The sequence below is a fragment of the Nematostella vectensis genome, chromosome 2 (assembly GCF_932526225.1).
Source record: "Nematostella vectensis chromosome 2, jaNemVect1.1, whole genome shotgun sequence".
NCBI classification, from domain to species: Eukaryota; Metazoa; Cnidaria; class Anthozoa; order Actiniaria; family Edwardsiidae; genus Nematostella; species Nematostella vectensis.
The window spans coordinates 15,714,609-15,740,471 of NC_064035.1; the positions used below are offsets into that span (position 1 = coordinate 15,714,609).

At 40.8% G+C, this 25,863-nt stretch overlaps 4 protein-coding genes across 6 annotated transcripts; 1 reads left to right on the forward strand and 3 right to left on the reverse strand.

Moving 5' to 3' along the window:
- Positions 1-288: 288 nt before the first annotated feature.
- LOC116620858 lies at positions 289-3,232 on the reverse strand. 2 transcript variants are annotated; one of them, XM_032386771.2, is made up of 4 exons: positions 2,134-3,232; positions 1,679-1,735; positions 1,000-1,173; positions 289-831 (listed from the first exon to the last, which is right to left on the reverse strand). In XM_032386771.2, exons 1-4 carry the CDS (start codon positions 2,767-2,769, stop codon positions 661-663), a joined length of 1,038 nt encoding a protein of 345 aa, XP_032242662.2. In that variant the 5' UTR covers positions 2,770-3,232; the 3' UTR covers positions 289-660. The 2 variants fall into 2 exon arrangements, with proteins under 2 accessions (XP_032242662.2, XP_032242663.2); XM_032386772.2 differs by lacking the exon at positions 1,679-1,735 and having other exon boundaries at positions 2,134-3,230.
- A 3,123-nt stretch (positions 3,233-6,355) lies between these two features.
- LOC116620845 lies at positions 6,356-18,527 on the reverse strand. 2 transcript variants are annotated; one of them, XM_032386739.2, is made up of 25 exons: positions 18,348-18,527; positions 17,690-17,778; positions 16,841-17,010; positions 16,443-16,774; positions 16,287-16,358; positions 15,504-15,718; positions 14,942-15,136; positions 14,518-14,657; positions 14,160-14,435; positions 13,538-13,680; positions 13,314-13,417; positions 12,195-12,265; positions 11,992-12,099; positions 11,431-11,763; positions 10,760-10,909; positions 10,324-10,350; positions 10,124-10,250; positions 9,813-9,941; positions 9,338-9,526; positions 9,145-9,228; positions 8,982-9,005; positions 8,826-8,897; positions 8,085-8,295; positions 7,366-7,520; positions 6,356-6,941 (listed from the first exon to the last, which is right to left on the reverse strand). In XM_032386739.2, exons 1-25 carry the CDS (start codon positions 18,352-18,354, stop codon positions 6,822-6,824), a joined length of 3,543 nt encoding a protein of 1,180 aa, XP_032242630.2. In that variant the 5' UTR covers positions 18,355-18,527; the 3' UTR covers positions 6,356-6,821. The 2 variants fall into 2 exon arrangements, with proteins under 2 accessions (XP_032242630.2, XP_032242631.2); XM_032386740.2 differs by lacking the exon at positions 9,145-9,228 and having other exon boundaries at positions 18,348-18,526.
- A 388-nt stretch (positions 18,528-18,915) lies between these two features.
- Positions 18,916-21,337, reverse strand: LOC125561025. Its single transcript, XM_048723790.1, has 3 exons — positions 20,200-21,337; positions 19,969-20,067; positions 18,916-19,502 (listed from the first exon to the last, which is right to left on the reverse strand). Exons 1-3 carry the CDS (start codon positions 20,425-20,427, stop codon positions 19,365-19,367), a joined length of 465 nt encoding a protein of 154 aa, XP_048579747.1. The 5' UTR covers positions 20,428-21,337; the 3' UTR covers positions 18,916-19,364.
- Positions 21,338-21,437: 100 nt separating this feature from the next.
- LOC125561023 (tigger transposable element-derived protein 4-like) lies at positions 21,438-25,397 on the forward strand. Its single transcript, XM_048723784.1, has one exon. The coding sequence runs from the start codon at positions 21,829-21,831 to the stop codon at positions 23,929-23,931; it is 2,103 nt and encodes a 700-aa protein (XP_048579741.1). The 5' UTR covers positions 21,438-21,828; the 3' UTR covers positions 23,932-25,397.
- Positions 25,398-25,863: the final 466 nt, after the last annotated feature.

Below are 25,863 nucleotides of genomic sequence, written 5' to 3' on the forward strand. Positions count from 1 at the left end.
GTATTTTTGGACGTGATATTACGGTCTTTGCGAGTTTTGTCCGTGAAAAATAGCCAAATCTCGTTTCAAGAAAAAACGCGATATTACGGTTTTCGAAAACGTGAAATGTGAAAAGGCCATTTTGCGGTCCGTGAAACGTGAAAAAGCCATTTTTCGGGTTCGTGAAACGTGATCCATACCCCCCTTAACCACTCTGATGACACCACAGACAATACTTCTTGTGTTTCCAGGGGATATTCACCGGGATTTCAGCAAATATCAAACAAATAGCAAAAAACGCAGTTCATATGGATTTTTAGACTCGTCTCTGTCTCTTCAAGGACTGGGGAAGCAGTTTGTCAGGCTAAATTCTGAAAACGAAATCCCCTCAATTTTCGCTGAAATGCACTTTGCTTTGCGACTCGCCATCCGCGACTAAAAAAAATAATGATTTATACCCGCATCACAGAAGAACGATGAATACTGAGTTATCTGCAAGATCCGTTATTTTTATTTTTTAGGGAATTTCATTGTTTAAAATTTAGCTTAGCAATCTCTCCTGTTCTTCATTTATTATTATCTCTTGTGTCCGAACGGACATGCAAAAAACTCAATCTAATGCATAAAGTACAGAATAAATTTTATAATCCTATAGTACAACATTTCGAGTTTCTGACTGTGCTATAAAAATGTATACGAATTATTCTTATCCCGAGGTAAATAAAATTCTGGGACGCGTGTTTCAGATTTGGATCGCAGGCGTTGTTTCTGTCCAGCGGTTAGTGGGTGATTGGTAGTGAGCTTCAAAGCGTCCAAAGTAATGGTAGGGGGGACTGGAATCAAGGCCATAGTCTGAAAATAACAAAAGCACGTGAGAAGAAGCAGTTTTCCCGTCCCTGTTTGACAAGGTCAAACTTCTGCGCTTGCGTCGAAATTAATTCTATATGTTGTGCGCTCTCAGGACCGTAAATCCTAGAGATAAAGTGTACTGAGAAGAAGTAAATTGGTACAATGACTAACCAGGTGCTCCTGAAGATGCCGTATAACGTTGCTCCTGTTATAGAGTTCTTGATGCAATTCTTCTTTGTCACGCCGTAGAATGTCACGCTCTTTCTTAAGTGCGTCACGCTCGAGTCTCATCCGGCCACGGTCGCATCTTGTTTGTTCAAGCTCTCTACGAATATTATGTCTCTCCTACGAAAATAAGCAAATGCTTGAGGTTGGGGTTAACTTCTAGCATCCAGCGTAGTAATAACATTTTTTTAAAAAGAATTTTCTCTCCAACTCATTCAATCGTAACCGATGTAATTAGAAATGTCTGTTGTATTAAGAGGCTTAGGTATTGTCACCAGTTTACTACCGGAGGCTATTAGAATCTGCGCTATTTAACAGACCATCCTCTCTTAATTACCAGTCAAATCCTTAAAGAAACTTTCAATAGACACACTGCTTTACAATTTTTTTTAAATATTTCTCTCGTTTTCCGTTAAATATCATCGGAGATTGGTATAATCGTCTGGGATTAAACTGGTGACAATGCCGCTCGGAATAAATCAAAGGAATGTTAGGTCAACCTAGAGTATTGTGGTGGAATTGCTCTCTAAGATGGGTTTGGGTGTGGTGGAGTGTTCTTTGTCTTTAGCATGGTCTACACTTTGGCGCTTGAGACAATGTATTCTAAATTTGTTTGTCGTAATACCTTTATCAGTAAATGGACTTGTTTCTCGAGCTCGGCAATTCTTTGTGAGGAATTTTCCTATAGTGAATATAAATATATAAGAAGAGTGTTACCATAGAAGCATATGACTTTCTCTGATGCTTGTTGCAATTAAATATTGTTAAAATTTTAGAAGCAAGTGGTATTGTTACTTATTTGAAAATCTATTTTGAAGCCTCCGTCGATGGCTTGTTGACTTTTTTTTATTTCAAATCCTCCAAAAGGTTTAAATTTAAATCCCCAATGACAGTTTCAATACCAGCAAGACCAGAATTCTCATAAGCGTAAATCTAAGTTTGGAAAAAAAAACTACAATCATAATTCTTGCTTTTTTATTAGGAAATTAACGTCATTGTAAAGAGTTTATTTAAAGTTTCTTTTTCTTAAAAGACACTGTATTTTTTTAGCTGTCGAATTATAATTTAAGTGGTACTTACCATCGATAGCGGGCGGGCATTTTGGTTGTTTGCGAGCGAGTAGGAGAGATCTGGTTGCCACAAAGTGTCCTGAAGTCCGACAAAGAACTTTGTATCTTCTGTCTTGACAATTTCCCTGTGGCTGCAGTCGGATTTGGAGCGCTGTCTGGCCGCTACATATGTTTCGTGTTGTAATGCTGAGCTTATGCGATTTGCTGTTACAACAAAGTCTTGAAGCGACAAGTTGGATGATTTGTTCACCTCGCCTTTGTTTTGTGTATTAGTCATGTCCTCGTAATCGTTTGACCTCTGCGAATTCCTCAGTTGTTCCCTTAGAATGCTGATCTTTGAAGATTTGTGGTGACCTTCTGGGTGTTTGAGTGTTGTTCCAAGAGATAACAATAATCCATTGGCTTTCTTGGAAGACGACGTGGCAGTCGAACTTGATCTGGACACTGATGAATCTTCCGTTTCGCAACATCCCTCACTACTGCTTGTCGCTCGGCTTGAAAAGCTGGAAAAACTGCTGTTTCTACTTACAGACAGTTCAGTAGAACTGAAGCTTGATTCTCTGCTCAGAGAGCCTGTGTCGTTTCGCCTCATTTGAATCCTTCTAATAGACATTGCTTTAGGACTTTGTGAACTGTTTGTGCTCATCTTTGGCTGTTACATAATCATTTGCGGAAACTACTAGACAGGAAGTTTCAAACGATACGAATTCCAATTTCGAAAAGCCATTGTTTGGCGGGACAATGTGCAAACTTTCAATGTCAGTAAAAGTGCTAAGCTGTTTACAGTGGTACTAATAAGTCGAGCTGTCCATCACTTATATCAACAACGTGCATTCACTCAATTCCCTTATCACCTAATAGCAGGCCCGCTCGTGACGCACTGCCTTGTGCAGCTATAGCTAATTGCAGATGATGCCGTAGTCCTGAACGAACGTGATCACAGTTTGGTTTGTTTGGAAAACAGGAGAATTCTGTGCACGCAAAGCGCGCATCATCGCCATTAGTATCCTCTTATAGTTTGCACTATAACGGCCTTTGTTTCTATTCAGTTTTCTTTTACGGTTTTCCATTCTAATAGGAGGCAAAAGGTGCGTGATTAGTCAAGAATTCGTGTTTTGAGACTCTTTTGCACTCGTTTGTTTTGCACTCACATGCTCTTTAAAGTTTCACTCTGAAAAGGAAAACCTTATCAAGACAAACATCGCGAGACAGAGCCATAACAAACAAAATCAACTCTACTTGGAGTATGAGCTGGAATTGAATTTCACGTGCACCTAGCACGTTTTCGAATGTCTAGGGCTCCGCATGTTTTCGAGTTTGATTAAGAATAATAACTCTTGAGCATTTCTCGCGAACGACTCAAGTTGGACTGAGTGGGGCAGAGAACATCCGCTTTTTCTAAACGGGTGAAATATTACCGCCGGGTCAAGTATTATCAGGGCGGGGGGGGACTCCGATAAAAGCGGAGGATGACGGCGGCAAAATCGATTTTAACCCTAAGGAATGGCACTTTGGGCGTAGTCAACAGTAATTCTATCCCCTAAGAGGTAGCAAATTGCGTGTGGTCGAAGGAATTTTTAACTATGAGATAACAGAATCGAAAAAAAGGGGTTAAAACCCCCTTAGAAATAGAATTTCGTCGAATTTTATACCATAAGAGATAGCGAGATCTTAAAAGTCCTTCAACACCTCCTATAGGGATGGTAGTTGGTCGAATACTAATACCCAATGAAAAGAGATTACACAATGATTTGCCCTTGTACAAGGGCCTCCCTTCGGTTTAGTAGCGGTAGCGGTAGCACCCCTCTCTTCTCCTCGCTGGCCCTAAACAGTTGGAACCTGGAATCAGGCTAACAATAATCGATAATTATGAACACAATTCGATTCTGAGTCACTCTAACAAGACATTACTTTGCTGCTAACTGAGCCTGGACACGTCCTAAGTATGTTTTTTTTTTATTTGGTGAATTAAATTGTATCGCGTTTTATTGTTTTATTCACGGTGGTGTTGTATGATCTTTATAGGGATTTGTAACTATAAATTTGCGCAGTAAGAACAAACAGATAAAGCAGATTACAGGAACTGGCATACCAACATTTCTTCTGAAGGCATGTTGCAAAATCAGACACTCGCTATCAGATTGTCATCTGTCTATTTTTGTGTTTTTTAGACTACTCGATGGTTATGAAATAAAACAAACAGCATGAGAGAGGCGCATATCCGAAAAACATTCAATCTGTTAACAACAGGAACAAATAGAAGTAAAATACTACAGCTGAGGAGCACTGTCACTATCAAAATAGATTCTCCACTCCAAACAGACGAGCTCACGTAGACAGCGCCCGCAGTTTATGCTACCGATCTAAGCAATAAGTGCATGGGCTGGGGCGTGGGCTCCTTGTGGTGTAGGTAGCGAATTTAAAATGGCGGACGCAAGAGCTTCTCTGTGAAAAGATAATGCGAGCTTACGTCAGGCGCGTACACGGGGGGGGGGGGGGGGGGGGGGGGGGGCGCACCCTGCTTACCCCCACCATCCCCCCTTGGCGACCAAAAAGTGGTTCATTTCGTATTCCTGATATTTTTTATTACACTTTTCAATATGCCAGCAGCTTACATAGTTACAATACTAGGTACGCAGCTAATCAAAATCTATACAAACCCAAAATACGAGCAAATATAGGTAAGCAATCAATTTCTTTGGTTCTGATATTTGGAGAGATCTTCCATTTTCTCTCAAGGACTCAGGCACCTTTTCTTTTCCAAAACTCGCCAAACATCATCTACTGTCTGTGCAATGTCAATCTAGCCTATAAACTTTGTAAATATCGTTTTTTTCTCTAATAATTTCCATAGTAACTTGATAATAAGATTAGCTTCCTTCCTAGGGTGGGTGGGGATTTGTTGAGGGGGGGGGGCAGTAATTTCTTCTTCTTTTTTTTCTCTCTCTCTCTCTCTTTTTTCTGTTCAAAACTGACTTTTTATGGATAAGGGAAGCTAACTCGATAACTGACTAGTTTATTTAGCTTCCCTGCTCGAACTTGTTCTCATTTATTTTACTTGTAACAATTCGTGTCCACAAATAAGATGAGATTCAACGTATCGTCTTCCTCGGCTCGAGAGACAACCATGATGATGATGATGATGATGATGATGATGATGATGTAAAGAAACAGAATTATGAGCAAAATAAAGATGATTTGATTTGATTTATTAAGGAACATTCAAATCCTATGCTTTTTCCAAATGATACCTTATGACTACGCACCCCCCTCAGCCAATCATGTGCGCGCCTGTATTCACACTGACTGACTTATAAATCAAAGGTTTGCGTTTAGTCTCGGGCTCAAATACAGCCTCAGATAACCTAAATTTAAAGCCCAACTATGGAAAATGATTGTTGTGGGGAGATGTATGTCCAAAGGTAGCCCAAGCTCACTGTGTAATCAGCAGATCACGTTACTCTGCAACTCTTAGTTTGAAGTAAACATGTGGAATTAAATGGGCCACCGTTTCTACTATGAAGCAATGAAAGCACAAAAGTGTTTATTTTGTTTATCCTTAGCTTATCCCGATTTCAATTTGCAGCCATATACAGGTAGCTATTAATTAGTACAATTTTCGTAGCATTTGGTTAAGCATAATGTTGACGCAAAGGCATATTATATAAAAAATGTAAAAATATAAAAAAAAGATGTCTTTTGTTCACGTGATCCATGGTTTCCATGGTGACAAAAAAGATCATATTACCGTTTCACAAGAAAAACTAACTTGACAAGTTTCCTGCATTTATGCTCAAACGCCTTGAAGATACACTATTTTGTATATGTTCCCAGAGAAAGAGTAGGAGGGGCGAGGGGGAAGAGAAAGAGAGGGGGGAGGGTGCAGTGGCGCGACAGGCGGTCACCTGCGTACATGAGGAAAATAAGTAGCAACCTTTCACTCCCTTAAAAACGAATTGAGTACTGCGACCAACGTAGGTCTTACAAAAACTACGTACGCCGTGGTCTAATCATATAAATATTGTCTGTAATTATAGGTTGAAGTTTTGTAGTAGTGATTTTGGTCCTGTGCAGTGATTGTCTAATGCTTATATATATATATATATATATATATATATATATATATATATATATATATAACAATTTCTTGAATCACTGGGTTGTATTTTTTCGACGTTTCGGTAATGCTGCCTTCATTAGGTTGTAGCTCGCTTTTACTGAGAAGAATGATATAAACAATAACAACTTTATTACAAGTAGAAAAATAGCTGTATAAAAAGTACAAAATTGTTCTCTTTGATAATATATAAAAATAGTTATCTAGGTCTTCCGATAAAATTGGTTGGAATAATTTAAAAATACATTTGGAAAACAAGCTCAGGGATTGCTTTAAAAGCTCCTGCATCGACTCGTATGATAAATGTGATGATACAGCCCTGTTTATAGTCATTTCCTCGACTCTGTTATGTACATGAGTTGGGTTACATGGGCATTGCCATACCGCAGGAATTGGTGGAGGACAGGTCAACCTGTTTTCGCCTGTCATGTGATTGTCTGGCCACATAATCCTGAAAAGGCCTCCAGAGTACCATAGTATAAGCTCAAAGGTTGCTAAGTGGTTGCCACGTGCATAGCTACGCCCTTTAGCATTTGCAAGCTAATTTGCCTGATTCCACTGTTCCCCGTAGAACGGTTCTGTTAGCTACCAACTTCAATGTGCTGCACTGAGCCATTGATCGTGCTTTCTTTTCGCACGCCTGCAACCATCCCGCTATCAACACTCGACGTTACGCTGATTGTATCAATATCCTTACGCTCCTGAAAGAGTAATAGATGCATCCAGATTAGTCACATATTTAATAAAAACAAAATGCTAGAAAAGAGAGAAGCTGTCGCCATGTAAAACAAAAGGAGATGCTGCAACTCCTCCAGAAGAAAGAAAATGATAGAAAAAACAACAGTAATGTTTATAGTAATTTTGACCATTCTCCTTTATCTTAGGGTTTCCACGCCCTTTCAAGTCAAAATACATTGGTAGAGGCAGGAGGAACATTAACATTGAACCAATATTGGGGGACGAGGACCCCTTTTATGAAGGTGTGTCTGGGGCGAGCACACCGATAAATAATAACATTCGAGACCTAACAAACGAACAAATCAGTTGCAAAAACCTCGAGAAAGTCTTTAAGTATTCAATATTGACCACCTTTTTCGCCACAGCATTAAAAATGTTATGGCTCACCTTCCACCGCATGCCATCAGATACAGAAAAGGAGACTTCTGTTTTCGACTGGCCGTGCGTGGGCGCGACAGGGGGAAGTACAAGGGTGTCCGTGACGGTCTGGTACTTCACGAACTCCTGGTAGCGCTTGTGTAACGCCTTTTCATGTTTTGTAGCTGACGACAAAATACAATAACTATGAGAATAATGACCTGAAGTAGAAACCAAGGTCGTTTGAAGCTATTTTTCTGAGAACCCAGAGACGTGTGCACTTGGGGAATCTGTGTCTCGTAACTTGCAGTACTTTATGGGTATTAAACATATAAGAAATTCAGCGTAAATAAAAACAAATCCAAGCTTCAAAAGGTGTAGAATTCTTCTTCTTGTTTCTGTGAACATACGCGTGCAGGGCGTAGCCAGGATTTTTCCTTTGGGTGGGGGGGGGGGGGGTTTCTCAAAAACATTCTTTTCAAACTGAGACGTAACGACTAAGAAGTAAAAGCTTTATTGGACCAGAAGGAGGGGGGGGGGGGGGTGGAGGAGGGCCCCTAGGACCACCCCCTGGCTACGCCCCTGGCATGACTGTCAGATACCAGGATTCAGCCATTAAATACGCTACCCATTAATCACTGTTCACTGTGGGTTACGACACGATTTTCATGTGCAACCTTATTTGAAATAAGTGTATGATCCACTGATAATATCTGATAATTTTCAAGGAGTTATACTCTAATACTTACGTGGAAGTTTGACACCGCCTTGCTCATCTGGTTTTGGAGTAGAATACTGCTTACAGAAACCCGCCCAGAAAGGCAGTAACTCTTTGAATAATATGCTCTGAGCTTCGTCAAACAGACCGGGATCCCGCGGGTCCTTGGGGACTCGCTTAGATGATAGAAAGACCTGAGCCTTGTGGATAGTCCGTGAGGCAAGCTCTGTCCCGATGTCAATCTTTTGGATGCACAACACAAGGAGATAAACTCATGGAACATCTCGCGCGCGAGAAATTCGCGCCATGATAAGGGTTGGAGACAATACGCGTAGTGAGGAATTGTCTAAGTTATAGAGCTCATAGCCGTAGCAGGCCTCGAATTATTGGGGTAGCAAACATTAAGAAAACAATGGAGGGCACAGCCACGCACCTACTGGTCACTTCCTTATATTTTTTAAAAACATTGGGGGGCTCGTGCCTCCAGTGCCCCACCCCCTGCTACGGCCCTGTAGCTAAGTTAGCAAAACGATTTTGAATTGATAAAAAGATGGCCGCTTGCAAGCGTAGAGAAATTCAAATCTCCTCTCCCTAGCTTAAATCGACTCTATGAGAGAGTGTCGAGAAACCAGGCCTTTGCGTTAAAGTGAAACGAAGGATAACTGGGAACGAGGCCCTGGTTTCCCGTGGGTGGGGATAAATATTTATGTTTTGTGGTGTTCCTTATCTCAGGCAGTGTTATCAGTTCTCTGATTTTTGTAAAGTTTTGTACCTGTAGCCATGGTGGAGTTGCTGAATCGAGGAAGCATTCGATAATGGTTTCTACTTTCTTGTTCACGGAAGCCTTTTAAAGAAACACAAAACACAATATGTGGTTAATCCTCGGAATAAAAGATACAGAAATTCTATGACTTGAATTACGACTTACATCGTCCATGTAACTGAACAGCTCCTGTGAACAAAAAATGAGTCCCAGTCAGCCTCCTCCTCCTGTCCCCCCCCGTACTTCAGTAGCAAAACCGCCTCCCCAACAACATTTCAATAGTATCTGACACTCCCCCTGGCATCTTAACAGCACATTACATACATACATCCGGTATTTTAATTTCTCGCGCTACGCTCCCTGTGTGCCCGATCTCCGCGAGGCCCCGGGTCGAGGATGAATAGCCCCCGACCTGACCAAAGAAAGCGAGAGCACGTGTCAAGAAATATATTATATGACACCTCACATACCCTCGGCATCAAGATAGCCTACATGGAACTTTGGCATGGTCTAGCACAAACCTTGAACTTTTGGACCTCCAGGTAGAAGAAGAAGTCATTTTCGAGTTTCGAAAATCCATCAGGATCCCCATGAGTCTGCAAGTACCGCCGGAAGTACTCGAGCTTCACCGGAAGTCGACCATGTGTGGATTGTAAGACACGTTTAAACTCCTCCTTGTCTTCCTTAGATGGCGCTATTCGTCCCGTGTTCTGGGGAGGAGTTCAATATGTCCATTTACTCTAACATTCTTGTAAGGCACTAAGATTACATTTCAATAGTCAACATTTAACAAAGACATCTTTTTGTGTGAGTAACTTTTGTGATGTCAAATAAGAAAAACAAATTTCTCCTCGCACTGTGCGCTCGTATCGTCACGGACCTCCGTGGCCTTGTTCCTTTTCTGGCTTTTCTTGGCAAAAACAATGTCTCCTGAGGAGGAACACGAGCGTGTGTGCACGAGGGAATTACTCGGACATCTAGGACAGTTACACTGACCTTTGTTTTCTTGGACCTCTTCCGGTAGAACTGCAGGAAGCTCTGCGAGCTCTCAAAGGTGTCTGCTTTACTGAACTGGCCAGGAGTGTTGGGAGTAACTTCACGCTTAAAGCCAGCGTCTTGTGCAGTCTAAATAAACGCAAATGGCACTGGGTTGATAAAGACTCCATGAACAAACTCCACGTAATCAGTACCGAGAAACAATTGTTGGGAAACTGGCGGCAAATTTTTGATTTGAGGGGTTAGGTCTGGGAAACTAGAAATTAAATCATATGGCAAGTGTGCCAATTGGATCCTGTGATGACACATACCTTAAAAAAGGTTTTGAAATAATTTTTGATGTCGTTGAGCACCGCTTGTTGAGCCTCTGCCATAACAGGTGAAGACGGCCGCTCACTTTCGACACTCGCGACCAAAAGAGATGGAAGAGATACACATCTACCAGGAGAATAGAAAAAGTTAATAATGACGGTCAACTTTAATATGAATGTGCAATAAATATTGAACATACCGTCGAGATGAAGAATCGAAATACGTCCTGCAAAAACAAAGGCAAACCCTGTTAATTACGCTGCAGCAACTCTCTCCCATCACGTGACACTGAACACGATCGTCACATCGATAGCCACAACTTGTTAGTTTTTAGTGAAACGATCGAGGTAGCGCACAATCAATGTTATCTATCTTTATTTTTCACCTTACGTAGTTACAAGCGGAATATAGATTCTTATCGTATTTTACCACCATTCTAAAATGATTCCCTACCATTTACAGAAATTACAATTTTTATTAGCCTCGCACACAGCCCTTGAAGCCATTGACTTAGTTATTAAGTAGTTAGGAGGATTTCATGTGTTTGCTCTTCTTGGAACTATTTTTATACTCATAGTAGTATTCTCGGAAAAGACACAAAACCCTTTCATCTCGTAGTTAGACAATATACGTACTTGTAAATATGAGTGGCTTGTTGGGACTTCTGCATTTTCTTTGCGGGGAGGATGGAGTAATACTGCTCGATCTCTAGGTACATCATTAACTGATTCATCGCTTGCCTTCCCTCCATGTTCTGGACGTACTGCTTAAAAGCCGACATCGTCCTGGAAGTTTCACGAAAGAATGGTATCAGATATAGTCTTTCTTTCTAATCTACCGAATTTCGAAAGAACTACTTTTCCGCGAATGAATTGGAATCAGGACCGAGAAGTTAGCTGGTAGGGGGAGGGTGGGGAGGACTATCCTCAGGAGATACATAGAAAGAATATGGCCATAAACTTGAAGTAGACTTTTGGTTCGTTTTGTATAGGCTCTGAACGTTGTCTAAGTCAAGTGGATTACGACTGATCCGTTGGATACATTTGACACATTTTGATTACCGGCTGCTCATCACATTAGCAAACGACCATAGGCCTGAGATGTTGAAACCCCACCCATTGTGGAGTCATGGTAGAGGGAGGAAAGGGGAAGGGGGCCGTTATCATTAATGAAAATGACCATATATAGCAAGAGGTGTGCAGGGGGGGGAGAGGGTGTAAAACCGGTGCATATCCGTGGAAAGGAGGAAAGACCGGAAGATTGTGATTTCAGTATTTCTATCCGAAACTACACAGACATCACTTACCCTTTGTTTTCAACAACGTCCACAAAGTCCGGAGGCGGGGGTAGCGGAGGTGGTTTTCCGGGCTTGCTCACTTCGGCGTCCATAGAATCCTCTTCATCATCTGAATCAGTCGCTGCCTTCTTTTTATTGTCAAAAGTGACGTTCTTTCCGGCCTTGGTCTTCTTCTTAGGCTTTGCAGCGCCTCGGAACTGCTTCTTGCCACGGACTGGCGACGGTATTAGCGGCGCCCGCTTTGGCGAGGAGGAGAGCGAGCGATCGGCGTCAATCTCTTCAGCCATCGCTAGTGATGTGTAAAGACGGCGACCTCGCTCCGAAGGCGATGATCCTGGATGTCTTGACATGGAAATCAAAATGGACTGCGGTATTACAAAACTCCAAAACAAACGGTTTGCTTCAACTAGACATGCGTCATAAAAGGACACATATTTTATGCCATTCAAGCGGACGTATCGGAGAAGCATTTGTGTTAACCGGACATACCGGACAATACTCGTGCCATTCAAGTGAACATATTAAACGCGTATTTTTGGTATACGAAAAAGCATAATGGACTAGTTTTACCTTTTCACCCAGCGTCCGGTGGTTGGAGAATAGTAATGACCCAGGTCCTTTGCTCCACTAACACCTTTCTCATATTCAGGGTACTGTTCCATTGCATCTCTTGACGGCCTGTATGATGGTAAAAAGTTAGTTCAAAACGGTGACTAGAATGAAGCCATTCAACAAATATAACAGCCTGTTATTCATGTGTGCTCTAAGCTTACTTTTGATATCTTTGTCTGTCGAAATCTTTAAAGTCTTCCCACACGATTCTGAGCTCGTTCACAACGAATTCCTGAGAGAGACAAGCATTCTTTTTTTAACCATAACTCAGTGAAATAAAAAAAAACAATTATTAAACTTAAAAAAATAAAATAAAATAAAATAAAAACAGAATTATTTTTTATTACACCACAACAATATATTTACAGAGATGGCTTCACACCGTTTCGTCCATTCCCGCAGGTATTACCACCATACTCACAGCTAGCTATTCACACATGGCCTTACGCCGTAACTGATCAATTAACACAAGTATGCCAATACACCGTAACTAAACCATTTACTCAAGTATGGCCTTAGACCGTAACTATCCATTCACACAAGTATGGCCATACACCGTAACTAAACCAAACCATTTATACAAGTACGGCCTTACGCCGTAACTATCCATTCACACAAGTACGGCCTTAGACCGTGACTATCCATTCACACAAGTATGGCCATACACCGTAACTAAACCAAACCATTTATACAAGTATGGCCTTACGCCGTAACTATCCATTCACACAAGTACGGCCTTACACCGTAACTATCCATTCTTACCATCATGACCGCCTTACTCTGTAACTATCCGTTCAGACAGGTACGTTCTTACACCTTAACTATGCATTTATACAATCATGACCTTACTCCGTAGCTATACTTTCATTCAAGTATGGCCTTACAACGTGACTTATTCAATTACACAAGTATGGCCTAACACCGTAACTATCCATTCATATAATCGTGACCTTACACAGTAACTATCCATTCATTCATGTGTGACCTTACACACGGTTTTACACCAAAATTAAACACTCTTACAAGCTTTTCCTTACAACTTTTCAGTGACACATGTCCCCCCCCCCCCAAAAAAAAAGTAAATAAATAAAAGCAAAACAAAACAAAAAAAACATGGTCTTATACCGGAACACACACGCCTTTTATCAAAACAAACTACTCAAGAAAGCTCAAAAGCATATGGCCGTGACACCATGACAAATCATTCAAACTAGCATGGCCATACGCCTCGACAAACAATCGATATACTGCCAATGGTTATAAAATGGACATAACCTAACCTCGGAAGGCTTGAACAAATCAAGAGGAAGCTCCTCTGCTGAGTGGAGAAGTTTTTCTATTCTTTTTCTTTCCTTGTCTTGAAATCGAATGCCAAGCCTAGCTCCTGCAAAGACGATAAATAATCAGCGCTATGCACAAATCACAAATTCTAAATTAAATTGCATACGTATTATCCTGTGCTACATAGCACTATATAAGTCCAAAATGCAAGTCTCGTGTTTACCTGGTGCTATATAGGTATTGAAGATATTCCAAGCATTGCAGCGGCTGAGGTATCGATCCCGCGCTCGCCATTCAGCTTCGTAGTAATCACTTATATCAAGCCAAAAAGACAAGCGGGCCAGGAGTAACGTGTCTTTCTTTATGCTGTGAATTAAAACATTACCTTTACCAAGAAGCGCATCTATACATAGAAGAATAGGTGCACACGAAGCGTAGTAGTCTTTAAATAAGACTACTTGCAGTGTTCATTGGAGGTTGTCTTCCTCCTTGGGAACCCAGATTGTCGAGGTCAGCGGCAGGTAGCGCCTTATACGTTCTTACGCCTCGTTACGCTGACCCCGACGCCCTGGGTTGCTTAAGAGTGGAATGTCTTTAAGCAAGATCAAGACAAGCTCATGATTACACGCTGTTTGTTTGGCTCTAGTTCACTTGTACTAGGTTTTGAGGACAGAACCACTATTCCATGTAGTCATCCGAGCCACGAGAAATACAAAGTACCGCTAATGAAAGAAAGCAAGGTTACACTAAACAGTATCAAAACTAATTAAAAACAGACATTTCATTACAAAAAAAAAGTATGTCAATAAGCATTTCACATGCAATCATTTTATATGCAACCATACCTTTGAAGATAACGCTTAAATGGACACCCGGCATCTTTTTCGGCCCTGAGAGCATCGAGGAAAGGGTCGTTAGACACTCCCTGGGGGGACCCAGGCCTTTTCCGAGCTGACTTGTTGCGCTTGTCCTTGATCAGAAGGTCACGGTCCCACTTCCGGGAGCGGACGATATCTCGACACCAGTCTCCCAACGGAGGAAGTGAGTGGGCAAGTGTTAGAGTCGGGAAGAGACTGGAGGGAGGCTTTTCACGTGGGCTGACGTACGTGAAATAGCTATCGCTGTAGTAAATGGAGCGTGAGCAACGTAAGAGATAGTATAGAGAAATTCATTTCACAAATTCACATTAAAATTCGTGCGTACCCGAACTCCTCGGTTCGCTCCAGATGGACCAGGAATCTGGGTACCCAGTAGGAGCGCATGCGACGAAGAGCGTCGTACTGTGTCCGTGTGAAGAGATCCTGTGTGACTCCTCCATGGTACAACGCACGCTCAATCTGACCCTGATGGGGAACATAAAATCATTATCATCGTTTTCGCCATCATCACCATTGATGACACCTCTGCTATCATCATCATCATATCGTCGTTGTCATCATCAGATTCCTCACGATATAACTATCGAAATCATGTTATAATCATCAACTAACGCTTTAGCTATCATAATAATAATCACCATCGTCATAATCATGAACCATCTAAATTAAGTTAAGGTGACACGACTAAATGCCCTGCTCCACTCATAAAATACCCATCGTATACCATACTCTTTGAGGCTATGCCTTACCTTTGCATCAGGTGTCAAATGGTTCTTATACTTGTCAAGTATCTCTCTGAAGAGTTGCGACCTTAGCTGGCGCACTGTGTCTTCAGAGTCGAATACGAGGCTGTCTTTATAGTGCTCTGCATCCAGCCAGAAGTTGTAGAGATGAATACCTACTGTGTCCTCCAAGAAACTGCGGAACAGACTCATTCCCCGCAGCTGTTAAACACCAACATTCCAAGACTCAATATTTCAAATAAAAAAAATTCTAAGATAAAATGCACCGCGCTCCTATTTTATGTCCCACTCTCATGATTTCTAACGAGGATACTCTGCATTACATCTGATATTAGAATTGTTAATAGACGCTGATTTCAAGCGAAAAGGGATTATGTGCTTGCATAATTTCCCTTGATGTTTCTCCTTAATCTATTTACAAAAAGGTTTTCTTCAAACACAGAAACAGGGGTGCTACAAATGTTTTAGAACGTGGAAAATGGGAAATCAAAGTGAGAAAACTAAAGTATACAGGTGTCAATGTATCTAGCCTTTCAAACAAACACTTGACTTATACCGCGGTACTTACTGAGCCCAGGGTGTGTTCCTTGAGTTCCTCTAACGTGATGTTGTGTCGTGATGCAATGCTTTTGATATCAGCTTCATCTAGGTCGGCATCATCATTAAACTCCATGACAGCGCTAAGATCATCCTCACCCCCCTCCCCCTCAGACTCATCTTGACCAAGCACGTGACACTCATCCACAGCCTGCTGACCGGTTGTTTCTGATGAATCTAGTTTATCTGTAAGAAAGGAGACAAGAAATGAGTAACTTTGCTTCGTACAGCGTAGACGTGTAGCTATGTAGGGGATGCCCTTCCCTTTGGCTGCCAAAAATGGGTATCCGAGAATCAGGAAATAGACATAGACACCTTCATCTAAAATGAAATCAAGCATATTGTCCCAGGGTAGTCCATTTAAAGAGGCTAAAACCTCCCTGCTATCAACTGGAGCCCTTTTCACAAAAGGTTTATACCTGCTCACCCCTCTACCCTCAGGACCAGTGCACCCCCAAAATCCCAAATGCTGGCTACAGGCCTGCAGCAAACATTGAATTTTTCCTTTCAGGTTCAACATGTCATAGGCAGATTAAGGGATGGGTCAAGCGGGCCCCGCCCCTCCCACTATTCTCAGATATTTGGCTTAAAAATAACAAGTAATATACGGAAATACATGGAAGAACACCAAATCCGGCCCCCCTTTTGTGAAACCCTTGCTTCGGCCCCCCCTTTTTGGATCTTCTACATCCGCCACTGCATGTGTAGTGAATATGTTTGCGTCTAGTCTACCCGTCATAGTTAAATAACTTACCCTCTTTATTTACTTCGACCTTTCTGTTGTCTTTCTCTTGTGCAAGAGTACATAGAGAAACTTTATTTTTTTCTACCAAAAAATTAGAAGACAATCATAAAGTGAACAAATCAGTGTTTACAGTAAATTATGCACTAAATAACTTTTCCAACAAACCTCTGTCATCAACAAACTCCAATTCACCCAAGCCATTCAAAGCCTTTGCAAACCCATTGTCTCTGTCAGTATCCATTCCTAAAAGCAACATTCCTGGGAGACTAGTTGCGCTCCCAAGAGGTCGGCGCCCACAATTCCGCATTGGGACACCTGGCCATGAGTGATTAGATACATGGCTTGATGGGCGTGGTGCAGTGGGTGAGATTGGGGTGGATCCTGTAGTGCGACTATATCCCCCAAGGCCACGACTACTTGCACGTGCAGTTGAACGGGAGTCTCTCAACTTGCGGAGAAGCAAGCGACATAATTTGAATTCGAGGTAGAGCCTGGTACTATAGAAAACAACTGTATTAAGAGCCAAAAATAAAGGATAGTCTTAAAAGAGCTACAAAACTTACTTGAGAAAAAGGGGTAATCGTTCAGATTTAACCCAATTCATGACTTTTTCCTTTTTCTTTGATTCATTCTCAGGGTCCTCACTTGGCTGTAGTTGCCATGAGGCCTGGTCGGTGAGGACATCATGAAAGGCGCCTGATATTGAGTCATACTGAACAATCTTGGCAAATGCCTAACAATAACAAACACATGGGCTGGATATCAGTACAAATTTGCTGATATTATTACTTTTTGTAACATAAGGGCTGTATGTTGCCAGGATTTCTAAATGGAAGGGTACCATAACAACTCTTCTAGTACTCTGACGAAACTCACTAAGGGACCTTGGTTCACTTGGGCCCCACACTTGGTTAAGCCAATCAGAATGATGGATATATATCCTAAATGGGGTATATACTATCTGTCCCGAACATGGTTTTGATCTTATCCTTTTTACTTTCACATGAATTGTCAAAGAATATCATCTAGCCTTATTATCAGAAGACTACCAAGATTTGAGGAGTATTTGGGTTTTAGATATCCCTTGCCCTTTGCCATAAACAGGGTTTAGGGATACAGACCCTTGGCTGCACCTATACCTAAACATGAGCATGAGCTGACCCCCCCCCTTCCCTACCATGCAGGCATTTTTCCTATGCCATCTACAGATTGACAATGACGTGAAATAAAGTTCTTATTTAAAATATTAATGCAGGCCCTGGACATGCTCAGCCAGCAGGCATGGTTGAAGTAAGCTAAGATCCTCCATTTGCTACAAAAAACCGATTTGAGGACCAAGTCGTATATGCCTGGCATCCTGAGTTGTTTAACACCATGGAATCAAGTGGCTTAGACACGCATGTATTACTCACAGGCAAGAGAAGGAAGGCATTGAAGTACTCTGTGAAAATGTCATCATAAGCCAATCGCTCTTCAAATATATCTTTATTAATCAAAAGTCCTGTAAAGAGAAATTAATGTACGAAACGTCCATATTAGCCAATATTTTCGAGCAACCTCTCTTAAACGTACACTATTGTTTCTTTTGTACCGAAAATAACGAGACGGGAAAACCTGCCTGATGGCATGTCGAGTCGTTTAGGGTACGCGCTTTGTTGGTTGCGCTGTGGGAAGTTATATTATTATCGCAACACGTAAAGAACAAAAAAATATTCACATTATAAACCAAAGGGACTACAAAGATCTATGACTGCCTCACTGGCGAAATGCCTAAAACATTTACGTTTTTTATGCAATGGTATGAATAATTGAGAAACGCTTTATTTGATTGTTTATAGTTTTAATGTTTGAACAACTGCGCCAAAAAGGCCATCTTATTGCACCAGAAAGCCAGTTTGTTGCTGCTAAAAGCCAAACAGCTGCATTTAAAGGAGGCTTATGCTAAACGGTATTCACAGTAAGAGATTGACGAAAGTAGAAATCAAGAAGCGATCTAATAACCGAAACTCGAACATCAAGTGTTCGAGAGAACTTTCACACTGCACAGATTAATCAATCACGACCCTTTACCTTTCATAATGTCGATAACTTTTCTGTTTTAGCCCATTGTAAGTCCACAATTACAGATTATACAGCATTATAAGATATTTTCAATTCGTCTAGACCTGTTGGATGGGTTGCCATTTTGTGCCCGATTATTCTTATATCATCTCCTTGACGACGAGTGTCACTCTGTAAATACGGACTGAGATTTCAAGCGTGATGTCACCAAAATTTGCATATTGGCGACAGATGTTTGAAGAAAATGCTACTTTTTCATGCACGACATTTTTTTTTTAAGTAATGCTCCGTGTAAGAACTACGGTGAATCGATAGGTCCTGTGGCAATAGGGGTTCGTTATCTTTTTAACTAATCTAATTAATATTGCTATGCTTATTAAGACGCTCTGCCCGCCAAATTTGAACTTTGGAGTCACATTTCTCTGAAATAAGTGCTCTTGCACTCATATTTATTAGGGGGCTTAGGTTCGAAGTAAGAAAGCTTTCAACCTTTGCATTTTTGTTAAAATCGTATGTTCGGAGCATGGAGAAATCCCTTTCGGATATCTGCTAATAACTTTTTATACTTCACTTATTACAATTTTGCGCTTTGTCTCTTGCCAAAGCAAACATTCCGCTGGCTAAACGTGTGAAAATACGGTCTCACATTTCCAAAAGCCTGTTAGTGCGGTAGAATTTAGCTTTCCAAAGAAAGTCACTTTTTCTTTCAAAGATTTTTGACAACGATTTTCATATTAAGATTGACAACTAAAACGATTCACGCCTTTAAATAAAGTTACCAATTTTGCTTTATTCGATCCTCAATACAACTTTTATCGCATACAAGCCACAGCAATAAAGTTTACTGGAATTCACAGTAGTAGCAGCCCTCTAATTATTATTTCATCGACACAGACAGAACACACAATATTTTCTTAAAACAAGCCGCAAGCAAGGTTTATTCCATAAGCTCATTGATGAAGTCGAGAGTGTCCAGCTTATAATCGGAGTCTCCGTCTTCGATACATAGTGAGTCCTCATGGCCTACTATGTATCTTCTACTTCAATGCATCGTTCTATGTCCTTTAGTTCTATGTCCCTTTGTTTAGTTGATGCTTTCATGAGTCGTACAGCATCAACTGATGACGGCAAAATTTGCCCTAGTGCAGAGGTTTCCTCAATGTCCTGTAAAAAAAGTACACACAAACTTAAGATTCCTTCTCAACTTCATTTCTTGAATATCAGAACTTATAAAAAATACAAGGCAACTACAGTCAACTCCCTCAGAAGCAGACACGTCAGGAACTAAAAACAGTGTTACAAGGGCTGTCAGCTAATGAAAATGAAGAAAGACATTGTTGCTTACAATTCTTTCACTTAGACGGGAGTTTGCTGTACCTAAATTTCAGGGTGTCAAGCCCCAGGATGTTTCGCTACATTCAAGGAATACATTCGGGCTTGTTGGTATTTACATTTCACCCAGCTTATAAATCAGGCTCAAGTAACTTATATTTACATATTCACATCGTAAACTCAAATGACAACTTCCCGTAATAAAACTCTTTAGTAAAATAGAACGATTAAAATATTTCGTTCCCTTCTGAACCAATTATTTGTCTCTCAAGTACTTATTGACCTATGAATTTTTTACCTGGAATGGTTCTAACGCGGCTTCAGCAGCGGCGCTGGTCTCAGAGGTTTCCGGTTGGAAAAACACGCTGGAACTTGAGGCAGTTTCATCTCTACAGCTCTGCAATTTTGATTTTCGAAATAAATAACAAATTGAAAAGGAGGATCAAGACTGGTCAAGACAGTACAGAAACAGTAGAATCTATACGGCAAGCGACAGAACATTGACTTTGAGAAAGATCATTTTTCTCACCTCGTGTGAAGTTTTCATGCGTTTGTTTCCAAGCTCCAAATCGACTCGCTGTCGGCAGTATGTACAAATGCTTCTAGACCAGCCCTTTTTGCCTTTGTCATCTAGCTCCAAGAAAACTTTCTCTACTCTGTTCGCCTTTCTCAGGGACCTCTGTTCCACATCTGAAGGCTTACTGCCACACCAAGCCTCGTGGTTTGGGCAGCAACATGCCTGCCTTTTGAACACCATACCAAGCTTTTCTAGCTTCTCGGACAAAGTTTGCAAGCAAACAGAACTCAGAAGCGTTTCTTTAAAGTATATACAATAGATTTTCAAACTATTTTCGAAGAGATAATGAATAGCGAGAGACTTGTCTTAATATATCGAGGAGGAAGAATGTAGAATTCAAAATGGCGACGTGAGCGCTAGGTCGGAAATGTAACTTCCGAACATACGATTCGGACAAAACTCGGGGATAAGTCGTAACAATGCAGCCTTTGTTTTATTCTTAATTTAAATGTTTGTCAATCAATGGATAAGATACGGAAAACACCCGAAGATGTATTTTAGCCAATCAGAGGGCAGGATTTTACTGAAGTTTTATAGCTACTTCTGCGCATGCGTTGCCGCAGGGTACCGTAGTTCTTACACGAACCATTACTTAAACTAAAAGCTTTGCCTGATTTTTCTTCAAAGCCCAAATGTTTTGGGGTGGGAATTTATACGAATTTTCTGTATTAAAAAAGGTAAACATAAACATGTCAGTATCATGTGGTGGTGTTTCCATTAAAATATCTATATTCGAAGCTGTCAAAAACGATTTTGAATTCTTCAAAATTCACTACTGTTTTTCTGAATCACTTCCCATGTCAATTTCAACTATAGGCATCCTTGAATAGTTTTTCAAGTTTTTTACGTCGATACAGACGAGACACTGTTTTTTATACGCGTAAATCATTAAGCAAATAGTTAAGCAGTTTTTCATGTTTCACTCCTTGCAGTTTACACCGACCCCCAAACACCCTTTGTGCTTTTCACAACCCCTTAGAGTCCTCAGGTACAGGTAGGTTAGCCTCTCCGCAGGCGTCTCTGAACGACTCGGGATTCCTGTGTTCGACAAATTCCTTTGTTAAGGGGGGAGGGGACAATGCTAATAGGGGAAAAAGACGCATCACCACAGGAATCCCGAGCGCCTGTGTTTCTTTTCTGCTGCTTTCTGGACAAAGCGATGCCTCCTGCGAAGGAGTCTACAGGCTGGTGTAAATACACAAAACCACGGTTTATAGCGAGCCTAGCAAGGACACAATCTAGTTGACACCACTGCCACACAGAAATAACGGATAACAAGTGCTTGAACCTATCCCAGTATCATGAGAGAAAACGGAGTACTTTAGTACTTTGAAGTACTAAAACGGAGTACTTTAGTACTTAGAAGTACTACACTCAAACACTCAAGTAAGAACGTGTGACGATGTGATACTACTTGCGTGACCGCTTCGTCCGCTCAATGAATGGTTTGTTTCAGCCACGTGACGCGATGCGAAAAGTATTGTCTATCACGGACAAGCGTGGCATTTGTCTGAAAGGAACTCTCGACCGTCCAGAAGACTTCCCTCGATTACTTGAACACTGGGAAAATAACAACGGATTATGGAACTTGTCGAGCCAGAGGAACCCCCAAAGATCGAGGCAAGTGAAGCAATCGACAGTTCTGAACACACCACAACAGAATCAGCCGATAATGTTGCACAAGCCGCTGAAGAGTCGCTTGTAAACGATTCGTTTACTGTGAACGAACCGCCGATTGCTATCGGAACGGACTCCGCGAAAAAAAGGCGACGAGAATTGAGCCTCAGTGAGAAAATCCAACTGATTCACGAAAGTCAGACTGGTACGAAAAGCCAGAGAAAACTTGCAGACATCTATCAAATCGGTAAAACTACGGTGCATGAAATTTTGAAAAAGAAAGACGACATTCTGAAAGCGTATGAGCAGAATGTTGACGGAGGTCGAAAGCGAGTATGCACTCGAAGCGCTTACTCTGATATAAACAGACTTGCTTGGCAGTGGTATGAGCGAATGCGCGCCCAGGGAAATCAAATCTCGGGGCCAATGCTTCAAGAAAAAGCCCGCACCTTCGCCGCTGAGCTAGACATGAAGGACTTTCGTGCTTCAAATGGCTGGCTCGAAGGTTTTCGCAGACGGCACGGTATTTCGTTTGGGGCGAGTTTTTCAGGGTACGAAACCAGTGTCAATGTGACAACCGAATGGACCGAGAAGATAATGGAGGTTACTGACGGCTATCGCTCCACAGATATTTATAATCTCGTAGAAACCGGGCTATATTACCGTGCCCTGCCTGATAAGAATCTAGTGCCAGAGACGGAATCAACTTCAACTGAACGGCTGACTGTCACTCTGTGTTGTAACATGGATGGGGAATTTGAGAAGCCACTTGTTATTGGCCCAACAGCGAACCCCCCCTGCTTCGCCAAGCTTGACTCAGAATGTTTACCAGTGATCTGGAGAGCCAACAGAAGGGCATGGATCACTACTAGTATTTTTGCTGACTGGTTGCGAACGCTTGATCGTAAAATGCGTCAAAAAGACCGCCGCATTCTTCTCTTCCTTGACAATTCCCCACCCCACCCCCCTACTCTGCAGCTCACTAATGTCAAGCTGGTATTTTTAATCAAACCGAGTAACAACACTGTAAATCAACTCCAGCCTCTGACTCAAGGCATTGTAGAAGCTTTTCGTATGGCTTACAGAAGGAAAGTTCTTTTCAGCACCTTGGCCAAACTTGATGACAGCAATAGCCCAAGAAGTGCCAAGCAACTAATGCAAGAGATCACAGAATTGGATGCATGCTTCTGGATTGCTGCCACCCTTGATGAAATCTCTGGCTCTACAATGATGAATTGCTTTGAATCTGCTGGATTTCTGGTGAATACATCTGCAGATTCCTCTCTGTCATCATATTCCATGGCATTTCCCCCTCAAGCTGTTAGCACTTCCCCTCAAACTTCAAGCACACCAGCTAAAGCAGGCAAAAGCAAGGCAAAAGTCAAAAAGCAGATCAAACTGCCAAACACCAGTACAACATTTGAAGAGATCATGAGCTCTGCAGCCTACAGAATCATGCTTACTCAGCCAATGACTGTGAAGGAGTACATAACGTTTGATGCCAAGCTCAAAGTAGCTGATGACTTGTCAGAGGGCTGGGAGGAGCGCTTAGTAGAAGACTACTGTGATAACAAAAAAAACCAAGTGTTTCTTCTCTCAAATACAGCAGGATCTGAAGGCACTGAAAATATCGAGATAGAGGCAAAAATTGAGCCTGTCATTCAAACATATCCTGAAGCTCTTAACGTCAATAAGCAGCTTATGCTGTTTGCCGTAAAGGAAAATGATGGTGATCTTGTAAAAGCCCTCTACAAAGTTGAAGCCCAAATGCAACGTTCACATCTGAAAAAGTTGTCATCTGTCAATCAAAAGGATGTAGAGCTAAATGATTTGGTTACTACCAAAATCAATATGAATACTGTGACATCTCCTGTCGACTCATCTGAAGCAAAAGGTGGAGATAAAGTAAATGGCACACTGCAACAAGAGGCACAAGCACTTGAAATCATGAATCAGTTTAACCAGCTGACAAGTCAAGATCAATCACAAGAAACTATTGTAGAAATAACAACAGTCATACCTGAGAGTACTACGATTTGTGCCCTTGTCCCCAACAACCCAGAGTAGCATTTTAATCCACTCTTTCACCTTTATGTATAAATAAATGTGGCTATGCAATGTATCAAACAAAAGAAGGAGGCACTCAGTCTCTATACAACCATCAAACTATATAACTAAGCTTATCCTCTCGTGACAACAGTACATGTAACTGTTTTTAGGACTACCAAAAACTGGTAGTCGACTCTGCCCAATTTCCTCTTTAAAAAGACTTCTTCAGGGCATACCTGACTTGGCATAGTCAAAATTGGGTATGCTCTGAAGAAGTCTTATTACAGACCAAAATTTAGCAGAGTCGACTACCAATTTTTGGTGAACCATATTTATACTCTTGTTAACAAACACAACTATTTGGGAATTTTGATTGATTTATAACTGTTTTTATATACCCTACAGCACTTCTGACTTGATTGGACGTGAGTTTGAACTGCTGTTAAATCAGCATTGTATCTAAATGCATACCTACAGTAATTTACCCCAATAACAGAAAGTGTAATTCAAGATATAGATGAAAATGTCTTATTAACTTTTGCTAATTTGAGTAAAAAGGATGTATGTAATATTTATTTACTCTATTCAGTCCAAAAACTGAAATGTCCTCCATGAATGATGTGCATGTTATCATCAAGGAACATTTTGGCCATTTTCTAACAGTCTTTCACTGAAATAGTATTTTACAGATATAACAGGACTGAAAATAAGGGGAGGGTAAACTAACACATTTACTTCTAGTCACAGCATTGCAATTACCTTGTACATAACTATAGACCGGTATACAAAATGAATGACTTCAACATTATTCATATTATGCATATATATGTACAATAATCCTCTTAGAGGGGTTTGGCTGTATCGGAAAATATATAGATAGTTTTTTACACTGCTAATTCACTAATATATCTTTAAATTAATATAATTGTCCCTAGCAAACTAATCTGGCAATAAGTAATGTGGCTAACTAACCTAGGTGGATTCAGCACAATTAAATTAAACATAGACAGGAGCAAGACACAAACAGAATGAACAAGAAAACAAAATGTTTTTTTAGAATTTTATTTTTAGTATTCCATTGGGTTAATTGAAAAAAATAATATTGACTATCTTTTTTATCACTTAAATATCACTGCTTATATTTATTTTTTATTTTTTGCTTTAGGTAAGATAAAAACACAGAAATAAAAGAAACTGGATGGGCTTTGTACATAAAAAAAAGTGTATTTGATATCTTAAAAAGTTTAAAATTAATATTTGGATACCTTTATTTACATAATTTTATTGAGTTGTATAACAAATAGCTATAAATACATGGAGATTATCACTTTATTAGTAGAGATAAGAACTATGGGAAGATAGAAGATAGGCTTTCAAAATAAGTATTGCCTGAAAAAAAAACTTGTCCTTGATAGAAAAAAGATAATGGAAAAGGAGTTTAGGTTGTCAAAGTTCAAGACAAATAAAGTAATGTAACTTAAAAATACATGAGCCAATGATACTTTAGTATTATTTAATAGAACAGGAAAAGCACAAGGAGAATCAGGCTGAGGCATGTACCCATGTTGGTTGAGGAGCTATCATATGGAAAAACGGTATCGAGAGGGTTTTGGGATTGCTGTGGTTTAAATTCCAAACCTAGAATGCGATGTCCCCACTTTTTGGTCCTTGCTCATACACGAGAAATTCAGGGTAAAAGGGATAGGCATGCTCTTCGGGAAATACGAAAAATATCCTTAAAAAAACAGCATAGCAAGGTTTGTTACCTTACCACAGGAAACCTTTAAAATACAATGCATCCGCTGACCATTTTTGTGATAGTAACATTTTGCGATATTCTTGCGGTTAAGCACATATACTTCATGATATGCGATCATTTCAATTAGTAGAGCTATACCCAAGCACATGTTCCTACATGAAGTAAGTCCGCAAGCACACGCGGGTAGAGTC